The sequence below is a fragment of the Silurus aristotelis genome (genome assembly GCF_946808225.1).
Source record: "Silurus aristotelis genome assembly, chromosome: 29".
Taxonomy (NCBI): domain Eukaryota; kingdom Metazoa; phylum Chordata; class Actinopteri; order Siluriformes; family Siluridae; genus Silurus; species Silurus aristotelis.
This window is the reverse complement of record NC_139602.1, coordinates 6,565,140-6,583,578: the sequence shown is the minus strand read 5'-3', so window position 1 is coordinate 6,583,578 and position 18,439 is coordinate 6,565,140. Positions and strand designations below refer to the sequence as shown.

The 18,439-nt window shown below is 41.1% G+C and overlaps 2 protein-coding genes across 3 annotated transcripts in view; both read left to right on the top strand.

Moving 5' to 3' along the window:
* The window catches only part of LOC310722610 (uncharacterized protein), a 676,055-nt gene that overhangs the window by 353,579 nt on the left and 304,037 nt on the right, over positions 1–18,439 (top strand). The window lies entirely within an intron of this gene.
* scara5 (scavenger receptor class A, member 5 (putative)) overlaps positions 1–18,439 on the top strand; it is a 47,169-nt gene that overhangs the window by 18,657 nt on the left and 10,073 nt on the right. The window contains exons 4-7 of the mRNA XM_083535115.1: positions 11,661–11,846; positions 11,945–12,421; positions 14,140–14,220; positions 14,619–14,726. Coding sequence (XP_083391241.1) covers positions 11,661–11,846; positions 11,945–12,421; positions 14,140–14,220; positions 14,619–14,726 — 852 coding nt within the window. The remainder of the gene's footprint in view (positions 1–11,660; positions 11,847–11,944; positions 12,422–14,139; positions 14,221–14,618; positions 14,727–18,439) is intronic.

Here is an 18,439-nt window from a genome sequence, read left to right as displayed (position 1 = left end):
TTAAGGGATCAGTCTTTGTAGAATGCATGTTTAAAGTTAGCATGTCAGCAGGCAGAAATGTATACGCTTCCATGTGTTCGGACCTCTTGGGCCATACGCCTGGCTGCATAAACCTGGAAGTTCTTCTCAGCCAAGGTTTGTTTAACGGTCAGTAAAAGTAGCCTGTGTTTGTGTTGCATGAGTGCTGATTGATGCCGTTTCTGTTTATACCCGCTGTTTAATACAGCCATAACGCCAAGAGTTTGAGTGCAGCTGTGAGGGTTTCCAGATAGCAGTTGCGTTACACACCCCACCTGCTGTGTCGACAGTGTCAAACAAGTGTGTTCATAGTCAAACAAATCACTCATTTAATTAAATGGCTTCATAATTAGCTGAGAACAATGGCCAAAGTTTAAATCGTTTAATATATAAAACGTTCTGTTCAGTGGAAGACAAGCTAGTACAATGTAAATAGCTGACTAGTTGTCTGTGGATTACATTCTGTCTACAAAAAGGAAGTTATGTGTGTAAGGAATGATCGTTTTTGAGGACCTTCTTCCACCATAATGTAACCATATAACTTAGCATAATTCAGAGCTAATATTGTTGCCTGACTCCGCACTTTTTAATGAGGCAATGAGGGGACATTGTGCTTTTCAGACACTAAAAATGCATTAATGATAACAGTAAAAGCATATTTAAGTAGTTTAATTACCTTACCCATGATGTATCACACAGGACAAGCTAGACTAGCACTGGACTAGCTAGACTAGCTGGGAACTAGCTAGACTAAGCACATGCCTAGCTATAGTTTTTCAACAGCCCTAATGTTAATAAACCAGACATGAGGGGGCACATTTTAGTTGCCTAGCGTGCACTTGTTCAAGCTAATCCAAGGCTTTCAAACAGGCAGAACCTTCTCGAGGGAGAAAAAGACGTTTGTGCGGATGAAGAATGAACCTATTCATACGGAAAGAGAGAGATACTTGATGGAGACGTAGGGCATTAGGAAGGTTTGTTTCCGCTCTTTTGAACACTTGGCCTGAGATGGTCTTTGTGTTCAGGAATAAGTTGGGTAATGAGGTTTCTGGGAGCAAGGTTTCCCACTCACAATGGTGCAGAAATTGCGTTTTGCATAAACTAACCTTCCAGCATGTGGATCATTTTGAATATTGGTGTCCAATTTTTCCAACCCGATGACTCGTCAAGAAATTGGATTTCCGACCACCTCTGCGAGAATGTGGCCTAGAAATGCAGGAAGATAAAGGAGGATATGAGCTGACCTGCAGGTCATGATGTCATCCAGGGCTTCCCCTTTACAGCAGTATTTCTTCTAAACGTGTGACTTGCCAAATACGATAAAAGAGACAGACCGAGGGTGACTAATGAAGAATGGCTTGCGTAATGGCTTCCTCAGGTGTCGCACTATCGCTTTGCTCTTCTACAGGTCTAATAAGGAAATCCAGATGGCTAAATCAGCGAGAGACTTTGTTCTGTTTCGGTTAGATTTTTCGAGGACGACATATGAGCGAGCGCCAGAGGATCCGATATGTCTGAAAAGACTCGTGAAGGAAGCGTGTCATCCGGACATACACGCAGATGTGCCATGTGAGGTTTCTAATCTCGCCATAAATGCTTGGATACCTGATACTAGCAATTAGTCATGATGATCATTATCATCATTTTTCCCCTTGCAAGATATGTCCAGGATTCTCTGGTCGTGGCGCAATGCAGACGAGAGGCAACATTTTTCTCTTAAACGAGTAATGAGTGCGGCTACGTTCACGCTTGAAGGTGACTTGTAGTTTTTCTTCTGTGGAACTTTGCCCAGAGATGCATTGTTTATCATGATAACGCCAGCACGTGTTTTCCATTGCGCTTTCCGGAAATTGAACTTGACTGCACGTGTGAGATGCACCGGACATCTCGCTGCACATTTAGTCCTAATTAGGTGTTTTGGAGTTTGTGGAGACTCTGAGGAGATTTTTGCGGAGTTTTTCTTTTTCTTTTTTTGTAGCGGTTTTGTGGAAATTTTATTTATTTATTTATTTGGGGGGTTTTTTTGGAGATGTGGAGATTCGTGCTCATTCAGACGTAACGGTGTTCGCAAAAAGTCAGATCCTGATGCAGGTGAGGCAAGGAGGCCTGGGGTAGCGTTCCAAAGACGTTCCATATGGTCAAAGCTCTATAGAAGGAGATCTCCCACATCTTCAAGGAGCTGGCTTTGTGCACAGGAGCATCGTCATGCTGGAACAGGTTTGGGTCTCCGAGTTTGAGCGAAGGGAAAATTGCATCCTATGTATACAACATCCTTGTGTGCCTTAAACAGTTTGAGGAGAGTGTTTTGGTGTGTTGCTGCCAACACACTTAATGGTGGACAGCCTTGATCTCACTCCTCCTTTACAATTTCACAGCTTCTCTCAGGAAAAAAAAGACAAGTAAGCGTGACAAATCAGAGTCCCAAGACCAAGACGATTATCCTTCAGGGGCGAAACGATGTGCAATACAGCTGTGAAAATGTTACAGCTGTTTGCGTATAAACACCGGACACCTCCTGCTGAAAACTCAGCTGTTCCCACTGTCACAATTCCCATTAAAGCTGGGAATTCAGCTTCAATAAAGCAGGCAGGGATGAAGCACGAGGGCAAGACAGGGACCAGTGTGTAAAAATGGTTTAGAATATTAAATGCAGGTGTCTGAATTATTGTATAAACGTAGCGTCTTTGTTGCCTGCGGTGTTTGGACCCCTAAAGGTGGTTGTGATTTCCATTGTTGGTTTTGCCTCAATTTGGGAAAATCAAATAATCACTAACAAGGTTTTCAAAAATGATGTGCAGAATTTCTATCTCGGTTTTCCGTTTTCTTTCTCTCTTTTTCTTCCTTCTTTTTTCTTTCTTCTCTTCTTTTATTCATTTCCCCTCTTATGATTCTTTTTTAAGGTTTTCCTTTTTCAATTTTCTCCTTTCATTTTCCAATTTTTATCAAATTTTTTTTTATTCCTTTTAGTCTCTCCTTTCCTTTTGCTATTCTCTCTTTTCTCTACTTTCCTTTTTTCCATTCTTTCTATTCTTTCCTTTCATCTACTCTTCTTTCTTTCTTTCTTTCTTACTTTCTTTCTTTCTTTCTTTCCTTCTTTCTTTCTTTCGGCTTGTTTAATTTTTTCTTCTATTTTTCTTTTTCTTTCCTTCCCTTTCTTTATTCTTTCTATTCCTTCTGTCCTTCCCTTTTGTTTCTACTTTCCTTCTAGTCTTTTGTTTTTCTCTCCTTCCCTTTTGCTATTCTCGCTTTTCTTTCCTTACCTTTATTCCATTCTTTCTATTCTTTCTTTTCATCTTCTCTTCTTTCTTTCTTTCTTTCTTTCTTTCTTTCTTTCTTTCTTTCTTTTTTTCCTTCTTTCTTTCTTTCTTTCAGCTTGTTGAATTTTTTCCTTCCATATTTCTTTTTCTTTCCTCCCCTTTTTTTATTCTTTCTATTTGTTCCGTCCTTCCCTTTTGTTTCTACTTTCTATTATTTCCTTCCCTCCTCTCTTCTTCATTCATTCTCTCTTTCTTATAGATCTAGGGTTAGTGTGTGTGTGTGTGTGTGTGTGTGTGTGTGTGTGTGTGTGTGTGTGTGTGTGTGTGTGTGTGTGGTGTGTGTGTGTGTGTTCATGTAACTAATACCGTATATAGTAGAAGTTGATCCGACCCTGAATCTTTTGTGCGAACATCTGCCTTGAACCACATCTGCTTCCTCAGAGTAAAACCTGCGACGCCTGGAGACGGTTGCGTTTCTCCTGGACATTGTGCCGAACTTAAGCGCATGAACGCGAGGTTCTAAAGTTACACTCCTGAAAAACACATTCTTTACAGTTTGCTAACTGCACTAGAGTAATCTGGAACAAGGAAATGACTTTTTATGTAACGAATATGAACACACTGTGAAACTTCGAAGTAAAAATATCGAAATCGTTCTCGACCAATCAGATTTTTGGACAAGAACTTTCCATAATGGGAAGATGCTGAGATTTTCATTTGGAGTGACGACGATGGACAGGATTAGAAACGAGTTCGAGGGACAGCACATGTAGGACGTTTTGGAGACACGGTGAGGGAGGTGTGATTGAGATGGTGCAGAGATGTGCAGAGGAGGGACATGGGGTATATCAGTAAAAGAATGCTGAGGATGGAGCCGCCAGGAAGGAGGAAAAGAGGAAAACCAAGAAGAAGGTTTATGGATGATGTAAGGGAAGACATGCAGGTAGTTGGTTTGAAAGAGGCAGTTCAGAAAGCACTTACGCTCAGGTGTCCACAAATCCTTCGTCTATATAGCGTATTATATTTTACTCAGAATTAGCAAACGCAAACAGATTCTTTTTATCCATTTAGGGTTACATTTTATGTGACATACAATAAGCCATGACTGATGAAATGCATTTGGATTAAAGGACACTGTACTGTTTATACACAGATTTAATGGCCTGTACATTATAAGTTTCTTTCGGCTTCTCCCATTAGGGGTCGCCACAGCGGATCCTCCGCACGTTTGATTTGGCATATGTTTTACGCTGGATGCCCTTCCTAACGCAACCCTCCCCAATTTATCCGGGCTTGGGACCGGCACTGAGAGTGGCTGGGGATGGTTCCCTGACCGGGAATCGAACCCGGGTCACAGCGGTGAGAGCGCTGCATCTTAACCACTAGACCACCAGGGGACCTCCAATGGCCTGTACATTGAATAGAAAAATTTAAAGTGTAGTCCAGCACTGTTGTAAAAATTTTTTTTGCCTAATTCCTCTGGACTGTAAATAATTACGTAGTATCAGGACACGGTATGTAAATTGAGGCTATTTTTTTTTTTGTTTTGCCTCCCCCATGCCAATTTTCTTCGTCCCTAGTTGTGTCCGAGCGTTTGATGTTTTCTGAACATCTGCCCTGTTGTTTATTATTGAATATGATGTTGGATTTGCCCGTGCTTTCACCGCCTGCCTGTTCCTTCACCCCTGATGAGGACTAGAACGATTAGTTTTGGAAGGAAACCCTTTAAGTAAAAAAGAAGCCACTTTGTTGTTGCATCCTGTTGCCTCTGGCACACCGACGATACAGAAATGCCAAGCACATGGGATGAAGCTACGCTAGGTGGACAAAAGTTTGTGGATATCTGAGCATTGTGATTGTGCACTTTAAACATCCTGTTCTATACTGACTCCACATTTGGTGTTATAATAAGCTCCACTTTTCTGGGAAGATGTTCCATTAGATGTTGTGGAGATTTTTCTGAGGAGCTCTGAGGTAGATTTTGGGGGAGATTTGATTTTTATGATTGTTTTGTGGAGGATTTTTGTGGAAAGTTCTGTGGAGATTTTTATTGAGATTTTGTGTGGAGATTTTGTGTGGAGATTTTGTGTGGGGATTTGGTGGAGATTTTGTGTGGAGATTCTTATTGAGATTTTGTGTGGAGATTTTTATTGAGATTTTTATTGAGATTTTTTGTGGAGATTTTTTGTGGAGATTTTTATTGAGATTTTTATTGAGATTTTTATTGAGATTTTTATTGAGATTTTGTGTGGAGATTTGGTGGAGATTTTTATTGAGATTATTATTGAGATTTTGTGTGGAGATTTTTTTGGAGATTTTTTTGGAGATTTTGTTGTGGAGATTTGGTGGAGATTTTTACTGAGATTTTTATTGAGATTTTGTGTGGAGATTTTTTTTGGAGATTTGGTGGAGATTTTTACTGAGATTTTTATTGAGATTTTGTGTGGACATTTTTGTGTAAATTTCGTGGATAATTTGTGGAAAGCTTAATGGAAATTTTTGTGGAGATTTTGGCTCAGTCAGAGATAAGGGTGTTAATAGATAGAGCCAGGTACTGATGTAGGTGAGGTGAGAAGGCCTAAGGTGCTGTCCCAATGGTCAAGTTTATTTCTATAGCGCTTTTTTCCACAATGGATATTGTCTCAAAGCAGCTTTAAAGAATGTAAGAATTAAGGTGAATGGTGTGTATTTATGAGCAGCCTGGGTTGACTGTGACAGGGAAAAAGTTTCTTAAATGTTATGAGGAAGAAACCTTGAAAGAAACCAGACTCAAAAGTGAAACCCATCCTCATTTGGGTGATATCAGATGTTTTTTTTATTCATTCTGGACTAGGTTCGAGTCTTGGGTCAAGTGAAGGGAAAATGTCATGCTTCTGCGTCCAAAGATGTCCAATATAATTGTGTGGTAACACTTTGTGGTAACAGTTTGTACCAATACTTTAGGTCAGCTTGTGTATGCCTTTAGGTTCAAACCCTACAAACGAGCTTGCACATTTAATGAATAAAAACGTGTCACTGATAAACGGTCAATTCTGCATGATCTGGTGTGGTAAATATGCAGGAACAACAACAAAAAAAATGAAGAAAAAAAAAGAAAAGAGAGGAAGTGCGATACAGGATGCAATTATTCTGTCTGTGAAAAAGCGAATCGGGGGCGTTGGAGGACAGGAACCACAGTGGCCCTGTAAGAGCAGAGTTTGAGAGTCCGAAAAATAAGAGTGGGATGCAAAAGAAAGAGCGGAAGAAAGAGTGGTGTGTTGTGAATATATTTGTTTCTGTTTCTCTTTAGTTTTTTAGTAATTTGCTTTTTGTTTCACAAGTCTATACTGTAGCTGTGACAATACAAATGTTCAAGGTAATGAAGTGTCTTTGTGTCTTGAGAGAACAAGAGGGAAAGAGAGAGAGAGAGAGAGAGAGAGAGAGAGAGAGAGAGAGAGAGAGAGAGAGAGAGAGAGAGAGAGAGAGAGAGAAAGGGGGAGGGACAGAGATAAAGAGAGAAGGGGAGAGAGCGAGAGAGAGAAGTTGGGGGAGATGGGGGGGGGTGAGAGAGTGAGAAGACAGACAAAAGAGAGAGGGAAAGAGAAGGTGGGAAGGAGAGAGGGGGAAAGGTGGGGGAGAGAAGCTTGAGAAAGAAGGAGGGAGAGACAGAGGGAAAGAGAGAGAAAAAAAAGAGAGTGGCTTTTCTGTAGCTGCAAGTTTCATTTCTTTGCTTGTTTTTCTTTTGTCAGCATTAGAAGAAGAGAAAAACGGCAATTTCTAGATCTGAGATAAATCGTTGTTTTGCTATCAAACCCTGCGTCGAATTACGGATGAATAGCTGAAAAAGGGGATTTCTGAACACTTTGTTTTCAAATCAAACTACAAGAAATGTCAGATTAGCATGAAAGCTCATTAGTGGGAATTGAAGCCTATAGGCCAAAAGCATTAGGGCACCCAACTTTTCCAGCCATATGTGTTTCTTCCTCAGACTGTCACCACAAAATCGTAGAATTTTCCCATCACATTAACCAGAAGATCCAAAACATGTTCCAGCATGAAGAAGCCAGCTCCACGAAGATATAGCCACATGGGTTGGAAGATGTGACCGACCTCCTGCTATAGGGCTTCAACTCTATTTCGGATGAATCGGAACACCAGTTGGCTTCATCACCCCACATTACAATAATACCTGACTGTATTAACGCCCTTGTGGTTGAACGAGCCCAAATCTCCACAAAATCTTCACCAAATCTCCACAAAATCTGTGGAAATTATTATGCCAGCAAATCGAGAATAATTATCGAATGGATGTTCAAAATCCTATGCTTAGATGCCCACAAACTTGCATAAAGTGTATGGGATATAATGTGTGTGAGGCTGAAAGAAGGGGTCATGTTACAGAGAACATCCAGGGAGAACTGGCTCTTTCCCTGTGTGGAAGAAGAGCTGTCTGAGAACAAATGACTCACAGCAGGCTCGTGTTTTCCTCACACACATGCTCCATGTGTGCTGCATTATTTCTCTCTTTTTCGTCTCTGGGGCTCTGCTCGAAAATACAACTTGTCCTCGTCTGACAGTTTGACAGCTCAGAGAAACGTATGAATGAATTTAGGGAGGGTAATAAAAACAAATAAATAAAATAAAATCGCATTCTAGAGAGATCTGCTCTTTATTTCCCTTTTTGTACACAATTCAGTTCAGACAGAAAGCGGAATCTCGAACCCTACGAAAGAATGTTGAGCCGTGTAAAAGGATATAAATACATTATGCAACGATTTGCTAAATAATCATAAACCCATACTCTATTCACAATACAAGACAGAAAATGTTTAAAGTGAGGAAATGTACCGTTTGATGGCTTGAAAAAACGTGTGTACAAAACGTCAGTGTACATCTGGGAACTGAGAAGAACAGTAGCTAGAGTATTTGGCTAAGGAATGTTGTCCAATTTGTGTGTCAAACATGATTCTACCTGCTTAACAGTCCTGGGTCTTCTTTGTTGTATTTTTCATTTAATGATGCACCAAATGAATTGTGAATTGGTAAAAGGTCTGGACTGCAGGCAGGCCAGTTCAGCAGTCAGACTTTTCTACTACGAAGCCGCGTTGTTGTAATCAAAGCAGTATGCTGTCTTGCTAAAATATCCAAGGCCTTCCCTGAAAAAGACGTTTTCTATAGTTTGGAAGCATTTGTTGCTCTAAAACCTGTATTATATACCTTATAGCATTGATGGAGCCTTTCCAGATGTGCAAGCTTACAAATTCCATAGGTACTAAAGCACTCCCATTCGATGAGAGATTAAGCTTTTTGAAGTAATAATAAAAAATAAAAAAAACAGATGGTCTGTCGAGAAAAATATTCGAATCCACCTTATCTAGCGTGTGTTTTAATCAAACTAATATTAATCCAACAAATTGACCAAATAATTAGTATATAACTATATTAGATTCAATAAAAGTCGCATAACTAAACCTATTTAGCCTATATGTTAATCAAACTCATGTAACCGATTTACTCAAAGTATAACTAAAATAATAATAAATAGAGTAGAGTAGGGTCTGACTGATGTTATTAGTGTGTAGGAGAAACAAAAATAACGTACAAGGCAGACTTTTATTTGGGAAAAAAGAGTACTGTCGGCGGAGAATGACAGAGATGTCCCAAAACGTCTGTGAGATGGAGCTGAATAAAAGAAACCAACAGAGATACGATGTAAAAGAGTGAAATCACAATGACTAAAACTTTAAATTAATTAAAAAAAAATTATATGTGCATGTAGCAACAAAAGTAACAAGCTTATGAATCTTATCTCTGTGAGTTTAACACACTATGCAACATAGTCAATTCGGAAAGTATGAATGACGTGTGAACTCATTCAGACTCAAGGGTGTTAGTAAAGTCAGTCACTGATGTAAGTCGGGTGAGGCCTGGGGTGCAGTCAGCATAAAGAAATTAATCCCAAAGGGGTTGGAGCTCTATAGCAGGAGATCTTACACTCCAAACCATGGAAAGCAGATCTGCATGGAGCTGGCTTTGTACTGCTCAAGGGGGATTATCATGCTGAAACAGGTTTGGCTCTCTTAGTTCAGATGAAGAGAAAATGTCATGAGTTTGAGGAAGAACCACTTATGGATGGAGTAGTCAGTGGCTATAAGATAAGACATTACCTTAATTTTCCCTTAATAGGAATTTCAGGGGCATTTGAATCGAATAAAGCACTACACGTCATGCCATTGTCTTCTATAGCAGCATAACTGGGTATTGGGAGACGAACGGACCCTTTGCCTTGCTACATTCGAGCAGAACATTCTACCCCTGGCTTAACTCGCTTCTACACAATCGAGTCCATCTGTTACATGGCCTTTTGTGGTTTTGGATTCGACGTTTGCCAGATTTCAAACTGCACAACCTCCAAATTCTAATTAATAACGCTAAGCCTCATAAGCTTAGATGCTCACCAAGTTCTCGTCAGGAAGAAACAGCTTTCCCACAGTCCTGCACAAAACATCATCGTTCTCAGCTTTCAAACCTCGTGAGATGCAATTATTATTCTTGAACATTAACGGAACTGTAACAAATGGACTTTTGGTTGTCACCCTGATGAGGACGGGTTCCCTTTTGAATCTGGTTCCTCCCAAGGTTTCTTCCTTTTTTTTTTTTTTGCTTGCTTATTAGTAATCTATTTATTTCTGTGGCGCTTCTTTTGGAGGAGGTCCATTAGTGAAAATTTGCATACAAATCGATTGGCTTCAATCTCATACTTCTTTAGAATTCATGAGGAAGAAACCTTGAGAGGAACCAGAAACGGAGGAAGCCGTCCTCATCTTGGTGACACAGAATGTCCATCCTTTATAGTTCCATCATTGTTAAGGTTATCAACCGTTCACTGATGGACATTCGAATGCAAGGCTTCATAAAGCTTGCAGTCCTAACTCATTGCAGAAGACCACAGTCCAAGCCAGTTCTTGAGTTCTTCCTGGTTCTTCAGTCTAAATCCATCTTCCTGGTTCTTAACACCACTTCATAGTAATTTCATGGGTTTTTAGGCTGCTAATGTGAAAAACATCCTCAGCTGTAGCAAGTGGTCCCCACTTGAAGGGAACTCAATGATTCTCGATGAATGATTGTTTATATTTTGTGAGTGTGTTCACTATGGATGTGTGTGTGTGTATATACTGGAGGTCTTTAAAAGCGTGTGTGCTGTGAGTTGTATGTGTGTGTATAGTGTACTGCAGGTCTGTGAGAATGGAATGAAGGCCGTGTCTCAGAAGACGGAGCCAGAATTACATCACCTCTAGTCCGAGAGTATCAGCTTACAAACCCTGTCTTGTTCCAACAGCCATCTGTTACCATGCAACCACAAACCAACAACCCTAATAGCTTTCCCTCCGAGACTTTGTGGTGTAGAGTGGGTACGGAGAATTTCTGATTGAGAACATCAGGACACTACACCTGGAACTGCTTTGAATGTCCTTCGTCTTCTAGTTGATTGATGCTCATTTAAAAACCCTGTTTAGTCGTTTGTCTACTTAATACTGATGGGTGTGTTTTTTGTATGAGCGCAATGTATAGTCGCTATGTATATTGGCAAAAGTTTGTGGACACCTGACCATCCCGTTCCATATTTAGTTCCACTCTTCTGGAAAGATGTAAGACAAGATTTTGTGGAGATTCTGTTTCTTTGTGGAGCTCATTCATCCACAAGGGGCGTTAATAAAGTCATGTACTGACCACCTAAATGAGGTGAGGAGGCCCGGGGTGCATTTCCAATACATACCAAAGGCAATCAATATGGTTGGAGCTCTATATAGCAGGATATCTTCCACTTCTTCTAACCCATAGAAAGCAGATCTTCATGGAGCTGGCATGGTGGAACAATTTTGGGTCTTCTAGATCAGGTGAAGGGGGAAAAGTTAATGCCATCGCATCCAAAGGCTATACGATTGTGTGACTCCGACTTGGTGGTAGATGTTTGGGAGAAAAGCACACATGGTTGTCGAATAATTTTGGGCAAATATTGTATTGGAAAAAAAAAAAAAGCTTTTTAAACAGAGATCCAAAACCAAAACAAAATTATTCCAAAAGCGAATGCTATAACTGAATGTTGATGCCTGTTTTTACCTTCAGTAATGAGGTATATTGAGGTTAGCGAAAGCATTGTATCTCTCGGATCTGTTGACCTCAGCAAGATCTCAGTTACTTGACTTTAACCCAAGCCAGATCAAACAGTGATCCGGAGCCAAAGATCAGTTACTCCATACTGCACTTTTTAGATTCAATTAGTTTGCTTAGAAACTCGATGTGTTTTTGTTATTCCAGCTCACCACATGTGATTGATCTGATAGACCCAGCTCGTTAATGACCACTAAGCTCAACGTTTGTGTGTGTGTGTTCTGTTTTCCTCAGTCTCCAGGTCCCAGGCATCCTCAGTGAAGCAGGAGGCTTTGCTGGAGAATGTGACACGTTTAGGGGATCGCTCTGAAGCCCTGCAGGAATCTCTCGGCCAGCTGCCTTCGCAAAGCGACCTTCTGGAGAACATCTGGAAGCTGGAGCGCCTCTTCCACAACCATAGTGAAGAGCTGAGGCAGCTAGGTGGAAACCAACTAGTTAGAAACTACCAGTGGTAGTGACTTCTAGTAAGTCTTCCTGACCCAAATTTCATGTCTTAAATACTCTTTTGTTCTTTACAGGACACCTGGTGCAAGGTTTGGAGCGGGACATCCAGGACCTGCAGGCGTTCAGCGAACATTCCACGGGCTCTATGGCCCAGATTCAGGAGCAGGTGGGAAGTAGCCAGAGGAATAGCAGCGCACTGGGAGCAGCTCTGGCCCGAGCCGCAGTCACCATCCACAGTCAGGATGCTGCTCTGCGTGAGACGGTGGGTCGAATGGACGTCCTGCACCAGAAACTAGACGAGGTGGACTGGACTATGGGCTCCATCAACCACTCGCTCAGCAGCCACATCAGCACCCAGCAGTTGCAAATGGAGCTGCTTCAGGTGCAGCTGGGCAACGCGACCCAGGACGCCCGGCGTGCCAGGATCACCCAGATCCACCTGGAGGAGCAGATGAGGAATGAGTTAGAGATCCTTAATGTCATCACAGAGGACCTGAGGCTCAAAGACTGGGAGCATTCAATGGCCCTGAAGAACATCACAATCATCGAAGGTGGGAGAAAAAAAAAGAATATGGGGTGCCACAGTGATGCAGTGATCTACTCTAATCTAGTAATTATATATATATATATATATATATATATATATATATATATATATATATATATATATATATATATATATATATATATATATATATATATAGTGTAATTTACAAATGTTATTGTGTCATAAAAGATATCATCCAATCATATTCCAGTATGCAAATATATATACCCATGCTATTGTGCTTTATAATGGAACGTGGACATGACTAGGATGTTTTTGGGGTCCAAATCGCATATTCACCATCTGGATTTTTTAAACACCACCAAATGAAGCTTTGAAAGGACTTTTTTTTTTTTTTTGTGGAAAGCAATTCATTATGATATCGGGTTCGTTAACAGGGTAAAGTCCAGATGTTTGTGTACCAGTGCAGGCTATTAGTCCATGGGAAAATGTTCTAAACTCACGGTGTCCACGTTTTTTTAGACAAATCCCAAACCAAATCCTATATTACAAACCCCCAACAGCATGGATCGCTCTCCTGACAGCACTTGAGTGCAGAGTACATTTGGTTTGGTTTAAAGTATTAATGACTCAGTGGAGCAAAGGGCGAGAACACAAACCACTGCAGAACCGCAGAAATTTGCTTGTGGTCTGCTGAAGGTCGCTCGATCTTTTAAAACAGGCCTCTTGTTCACAGTGCTGAAGCCCAGGTTTAAACAAAAGATCTGGAGAAGAAAGATCGTAAGGGAATCGAAAAAGACTCCCCAACCTTAAGCTCAGCCTCATGTGCTGGAGTGATTGAGCAAACATGTCGGTCTCTGCCAGCTCAGTTCTGCAGAAAGAGCACAGAAAGCCAAGCGTAACAAAAACATTGGCTGGCCATGATAATAGGACCACAGAAGCGCTAGAGGTGTGCAGGAGAGCTCTGCACTGCATCATCTCACATCGCATCTGTGTGGCCTGGGGTTGTTAGTAAAGACACAGTTTGATGGGTTTTGGGAGTTTTCGATTACACAGAGGTTTCGAAGGAAGGAATCAAGCACTTTGGGACATGCTGTTACAGGAAACCAATCAACAAATATACCCTCTGGCCTGACACGGAGCCATAAAGAGACGAAGTTGATCATTTTTCAAAAACAGCATGTCGAATGGTTTATTTCTTTTGTTCCACAGTGGCTATCCAACACCCACTTTCGTCTTTATTTGTCCTTTTATATTTACGTTTGCATTTACGTTTATGCAATTTGCCAGACAATCAGACAAGCAACTTACATTCATCTCATTCCTACAACTGAGCATTTAATGGGGTTAAGGGCTTTGCTTAATGGCCCAGAAGTGGCAGTTTGGGTTGGCTAGGATTTGAACTCGCGACCTTTGGATGCAAAGTAACCACTAAGCAACCACCTCCCTGTAATAGCCCCTATAACAACCTGCCCACTTAATGTGGTCCATCATCCTTGAACTGTGTTGTAATTTGATGTTTTAGCACTCCCTCGTGTACCCATCTATCTATACCCATCTATGTTTCACCTCCCTCAATCTACCCATTCAAGCCACCAATTACCGCATTCCTTTTTCCCACCCATCACAATTTCTATGCTCGATATCATTTCACCTGTACATTCATGTCACCATTTTTCCACGCAGTTTTTCAACTCGTTCAGTAACATCCAAATTCTTCGGTGCTCTTTAGTAGTTGTTTTTCCCCCCCTGGTTTTTCAGGCCCTCCAGGACCTAAAGGTGAGAAAGGAGACCAAGGACCTCTAGGAGCTGCTGGAATCCCTGGCCTGACAGGCTTTAGAGGTATAACACACACATATTTTGTGAAAGAGTGGGGGGGGGAAGGCAGTGGCTCATTTTCCAGTGAAGTGTGTAACAGTAATGATGGAGCTACTCCAGTCTTTACATATTTTCCTCTCAGAGGAACAGGCTGTGTGTACAGCCTGTGCTCCTGCATAGAATTGGGAAAGCAGTGAAGGTAGCCCAAAGTTAATAGCTTATAGATCGTTGCTCAGACCCGTATTACTCTCACACACAATTTTTGTTTTGTTTACACTGTTCTGGAATGGTTTTGGGTGGTCTGGCTGACATTGTAGCATAACACACACACACACAGAGTTTTTGTGTTTTTAAATTGGAGCCCCATTCTGTTGTCACTATAGAACTGGTGAAAGTCAAAGTGTGTTTGTGTGTGTTGTCAGGCGTACCAGGAGAAAAAGGCATCCAGGGTCCTCAAGGGCTTACCGGAACCAACGGTGTCGATGGAGAAAATGGGGAGAAAGGAGAGACTGGACCAATGGGACCCAAAGGTAATAGATGAGACACACCTTGCCCTCACATAGACCTTGCATTGCATAGCTGACTTTCATGCTACTCCTCAACTCCGAGATCAATGGATTGATGGTCTGGGGTGTTGTGCAAAGTGCAAACAAATGAGAGTAAATTGAGGCACTGTAGAGTGAACTACTGTATGACTTTAATTTACTGCAGGGGGTTGATTTATTGTGCGAGTCTTTGCAGGAGTCACTAAATGGGTGAGTAAGTTGGGATGAGTGGGGAGTGAATCTTTTAGTGAGTCAGTAAGTCATTGACTGATTAATTAGTCACTGAGTGATTTAGTGACGGATAGGTCAATAAATGAACCAATCACCAAGCCAGTGGGGTGCTAAATGAGAAAGTCAGTGTATCGTTTTTTTAAATGGAACCGTTCAGTGTACCCCGGAGTGTACAGTGAGGGAACTACTGAGTGATTATTTCAGTGAGTCAGTAAGTACAGCATAAGTCTAAATGACTCAATGGCTGTGGGGTCATCACTGAGTCGGTAAGGAACTGAGTGAGAAAGTCAGTGAATTATTTAGTGAACCACTGAAGGAAGCACTAAGGGAAGCATTAAGTGTACCACCGATTGGACCACCTAGTGTACCACTGAGGGAACCACGGAATGGACCACTAAGCAAAATACTGAGTCAGTAAGTAAGCCATTGAATAAGTCCTTGAGTGTGTCAGTGAGGATCCTTCATTGGATGAATTAATCACGGTGAGGCACTAAGTGAGAAAATCAGTGAATCAGTTTCTTAGGGAACTACAAAACTGAACCATTTAGGGAACTATTTACTGAAACATTTAGTAAATCAGTAAAGCTTGATATAGTGGCTAAATTCAAAGTGCTTTAGGAGTTCCAGTGGGTTTTCTGCACAAGCAAATCTTTGTAGCTTCCTAAACATATTTAATTTATTCATTTATTCATTCGTTTTATCCCGCTTATCCATAATTCGGGTCGCGGGGGCAGCAGTCTAAGCAGCCCCCCGCCTTCGACTGCTGCCCAATCCTCACAGCACCGTTCCTTACGGTCCCTCCTGCAGGTGGTGAGCCCACGGGAAGGCGGCCCCACGTCACTCCGACGTCACGGACCTTGATATTTCCCTCGTAAGGGAATATTTTATTTATAACAATTTTTATTTATTTTTTACTACACAGTTCATATGCTGTATTCTACACAGCTGGATTTACCTCCAAACAGCAAATAAATTAAAAGCCTTAACCGAACCCTATTCAACTAAATGCCTCCATTTAGGCAGTTGCCCACAGGATTTGTTTGAAGGTGTTTTCAGCCTGACTCAGCTGTGAGCTCGAACTCATGCATGAATGAAAGACAAAAACGATGCTTTCGATTAAAATATGGAATTGAAAAAAACCCACAGTCAGGGATGAATATCCAGACCATGAAAGTTGTTGAAATGACTTAAATTTAAAGCTGTCCTGGAGATAAACCACCCATCATCATCCCCCTCCCTCTGAAAACCGCACTGCAAAAAACATCAAAACAAATGATTCAAGATTTGAGCGTAAAAGCGCACACACACAAGGATTATACAAATGATCCTGCTTTTGAAAATTCTTATCCCTCTTTTTTAAAAGACCTTAAGGATGATACCTCACAAAAAAACTTTGTCTCACAAAAAGTTCTTGGTCTCATTACTCACCAACACACATCGCACTGTACAAGTGGGTGTTTGCTCCATCATTCCTTGCCTCGTAACCATGAAAAAGTCCATTTGTATACTAAGGAAAGTCTTTGATTCTCTGTATCCTGGTGCTGAAAAGCACGTTTGATCTCCTCGTGGTTTTGGGTGTGAAACGCAAACAGCCTGTGTTTACTCTGGTGAGATTTAAGGCAGAGGACGGATGCGTGTAGGGAGCAGGAAGGAATCATTATCGTCATCCTCGGTTAGATTAGAAAGCTTTCCTGAATCTTATAGCACACAGAGCTTCTGCATAACGCTCATACTAACACCAGAACCACCTACTCAGATCTCTTTGTGTACACATTAAACACCAGAGAGGAGTTCATTTGAAATCCTACCTCGTTACTTTTCCTCCCAAACCCACCCTGAGCAAATTCCCTTGTCTGGGGCAACTAAGAAAAGTGCTTGAAGTCTCGGTTAATATCCCAATGCTGCTTCATTAGGATGCAATCAGTCCAAAACACTTCTGGGAGGAAATCCAGTTATCATGGCAATGGAATTTGTTTCAAATAGTTGAAATGCTAGTTTACCTCCATTGCCAGAAGAGGTAGGTCTTTAAATGTCGTTGGCGGATTGCTAAAGATGGTTCAGACATCAAGCTGAAGTCACCTAGGTATCAGAACGGAGAAGAGTTTTAAAGCATGTCATCCTTGTACCCCGAGGAATGGTGGGACCAGCAGGGAAACTATGCTTTGTTGCACTAGCATCTTCCACATTCCCTAGCATGAACTTCATTACAGATTAAAGTATGCCCAAAGATCTGACCAGATATGATTCACATTTCTGCGTGACATTATCATCCTTGACTTTTAGATTTATAATGAGCATTAGATTCAGATCTCATGAAGCGCATTCCTCTTTTGTTTTTTTCGTTTTGAAGATTTTTTGTGCATTAGTGCAGTGCAGACTCCTTTCAATACACACCACTGTGCTTTATATTCATCTGTTAACTGGCCCTCCCTTCACAATCGCCGTTAAATTCACTGGTTCACGTTCATTTATAAGACCCTTCTCGGCCACTCACCTCCTTACTTAGGTCACTTGCTGCAGCTAAAGCCTGTCACATATAACACCCGGTCCTCACTTCGTTTTTAATTAAGCATTCCTAAAACCAACTCTGCATTTGGTCTTGCATCTTTTCAATCTGCTGCCGCTCACGACTGGAATGCTTTGCAAAATACCCTCAAACTGGAAAATTCATTCCAATTTCAAGCTTTAAAAATATGATATCATATTTGTTCACGGATATATGCAGTTGTTTTTCTACATAATTTTGTTTTAAAATGTATTTATGTAATTGTTATTTTTTTATGGTGTTTTTTTTTTTTATGTTTTGTATTTATTTTAGCCCTACTTCCCTTTCCCTAAGTGGTTATTCCACTTGTCAGGCCGCCATTGTAAATAAGAACCTGTTCTTAATGACTTGCCTGTAAAAATAAAGGTTAAACAAACAAACAATATTAGCTACTCGCAGCCGCTTTTATCTCTCAGTAAGCGTAGCTTGATGAGCTCTGTTTGAGTGTGCTGTCCACAGTCAGCGATGAAGCTTTGATAAAGCCAGGAGTCCTGGAGACCTGAAACCACAGCTTTACAGAATCTCGGGCATACTCGTTGTGGCAACACACAGGATTCTAAGATGATGAAATCGTGCAAGTCGGACTGCTGAACTCTAATATTTGATACGGCCTAGAACTCACAGCTCGGGCATATTTTTTCCTGACCCAAAAGCATTCGAGTTGTTCTGGTCCAGGACGAATGCATTCGAAATTCATAAAAAGTCCTTGAATGTGGCTGGCTACAGGTGGAACGCTTCATTCTCACTATAACTTACATTTAAGTGCCTAAAATTATCCGTATTTTGGCAAGCAAATTGTCTTGCAAAGCAAATTTGTATTTTGGCAAGCAAATTTGGCAACAATGTAAATAAATAAAAATACTTTATTGTTCCCAACGATGTAGGAAGTTGGAGTCAGAGTGCAAGGTCAACAATGTTACAG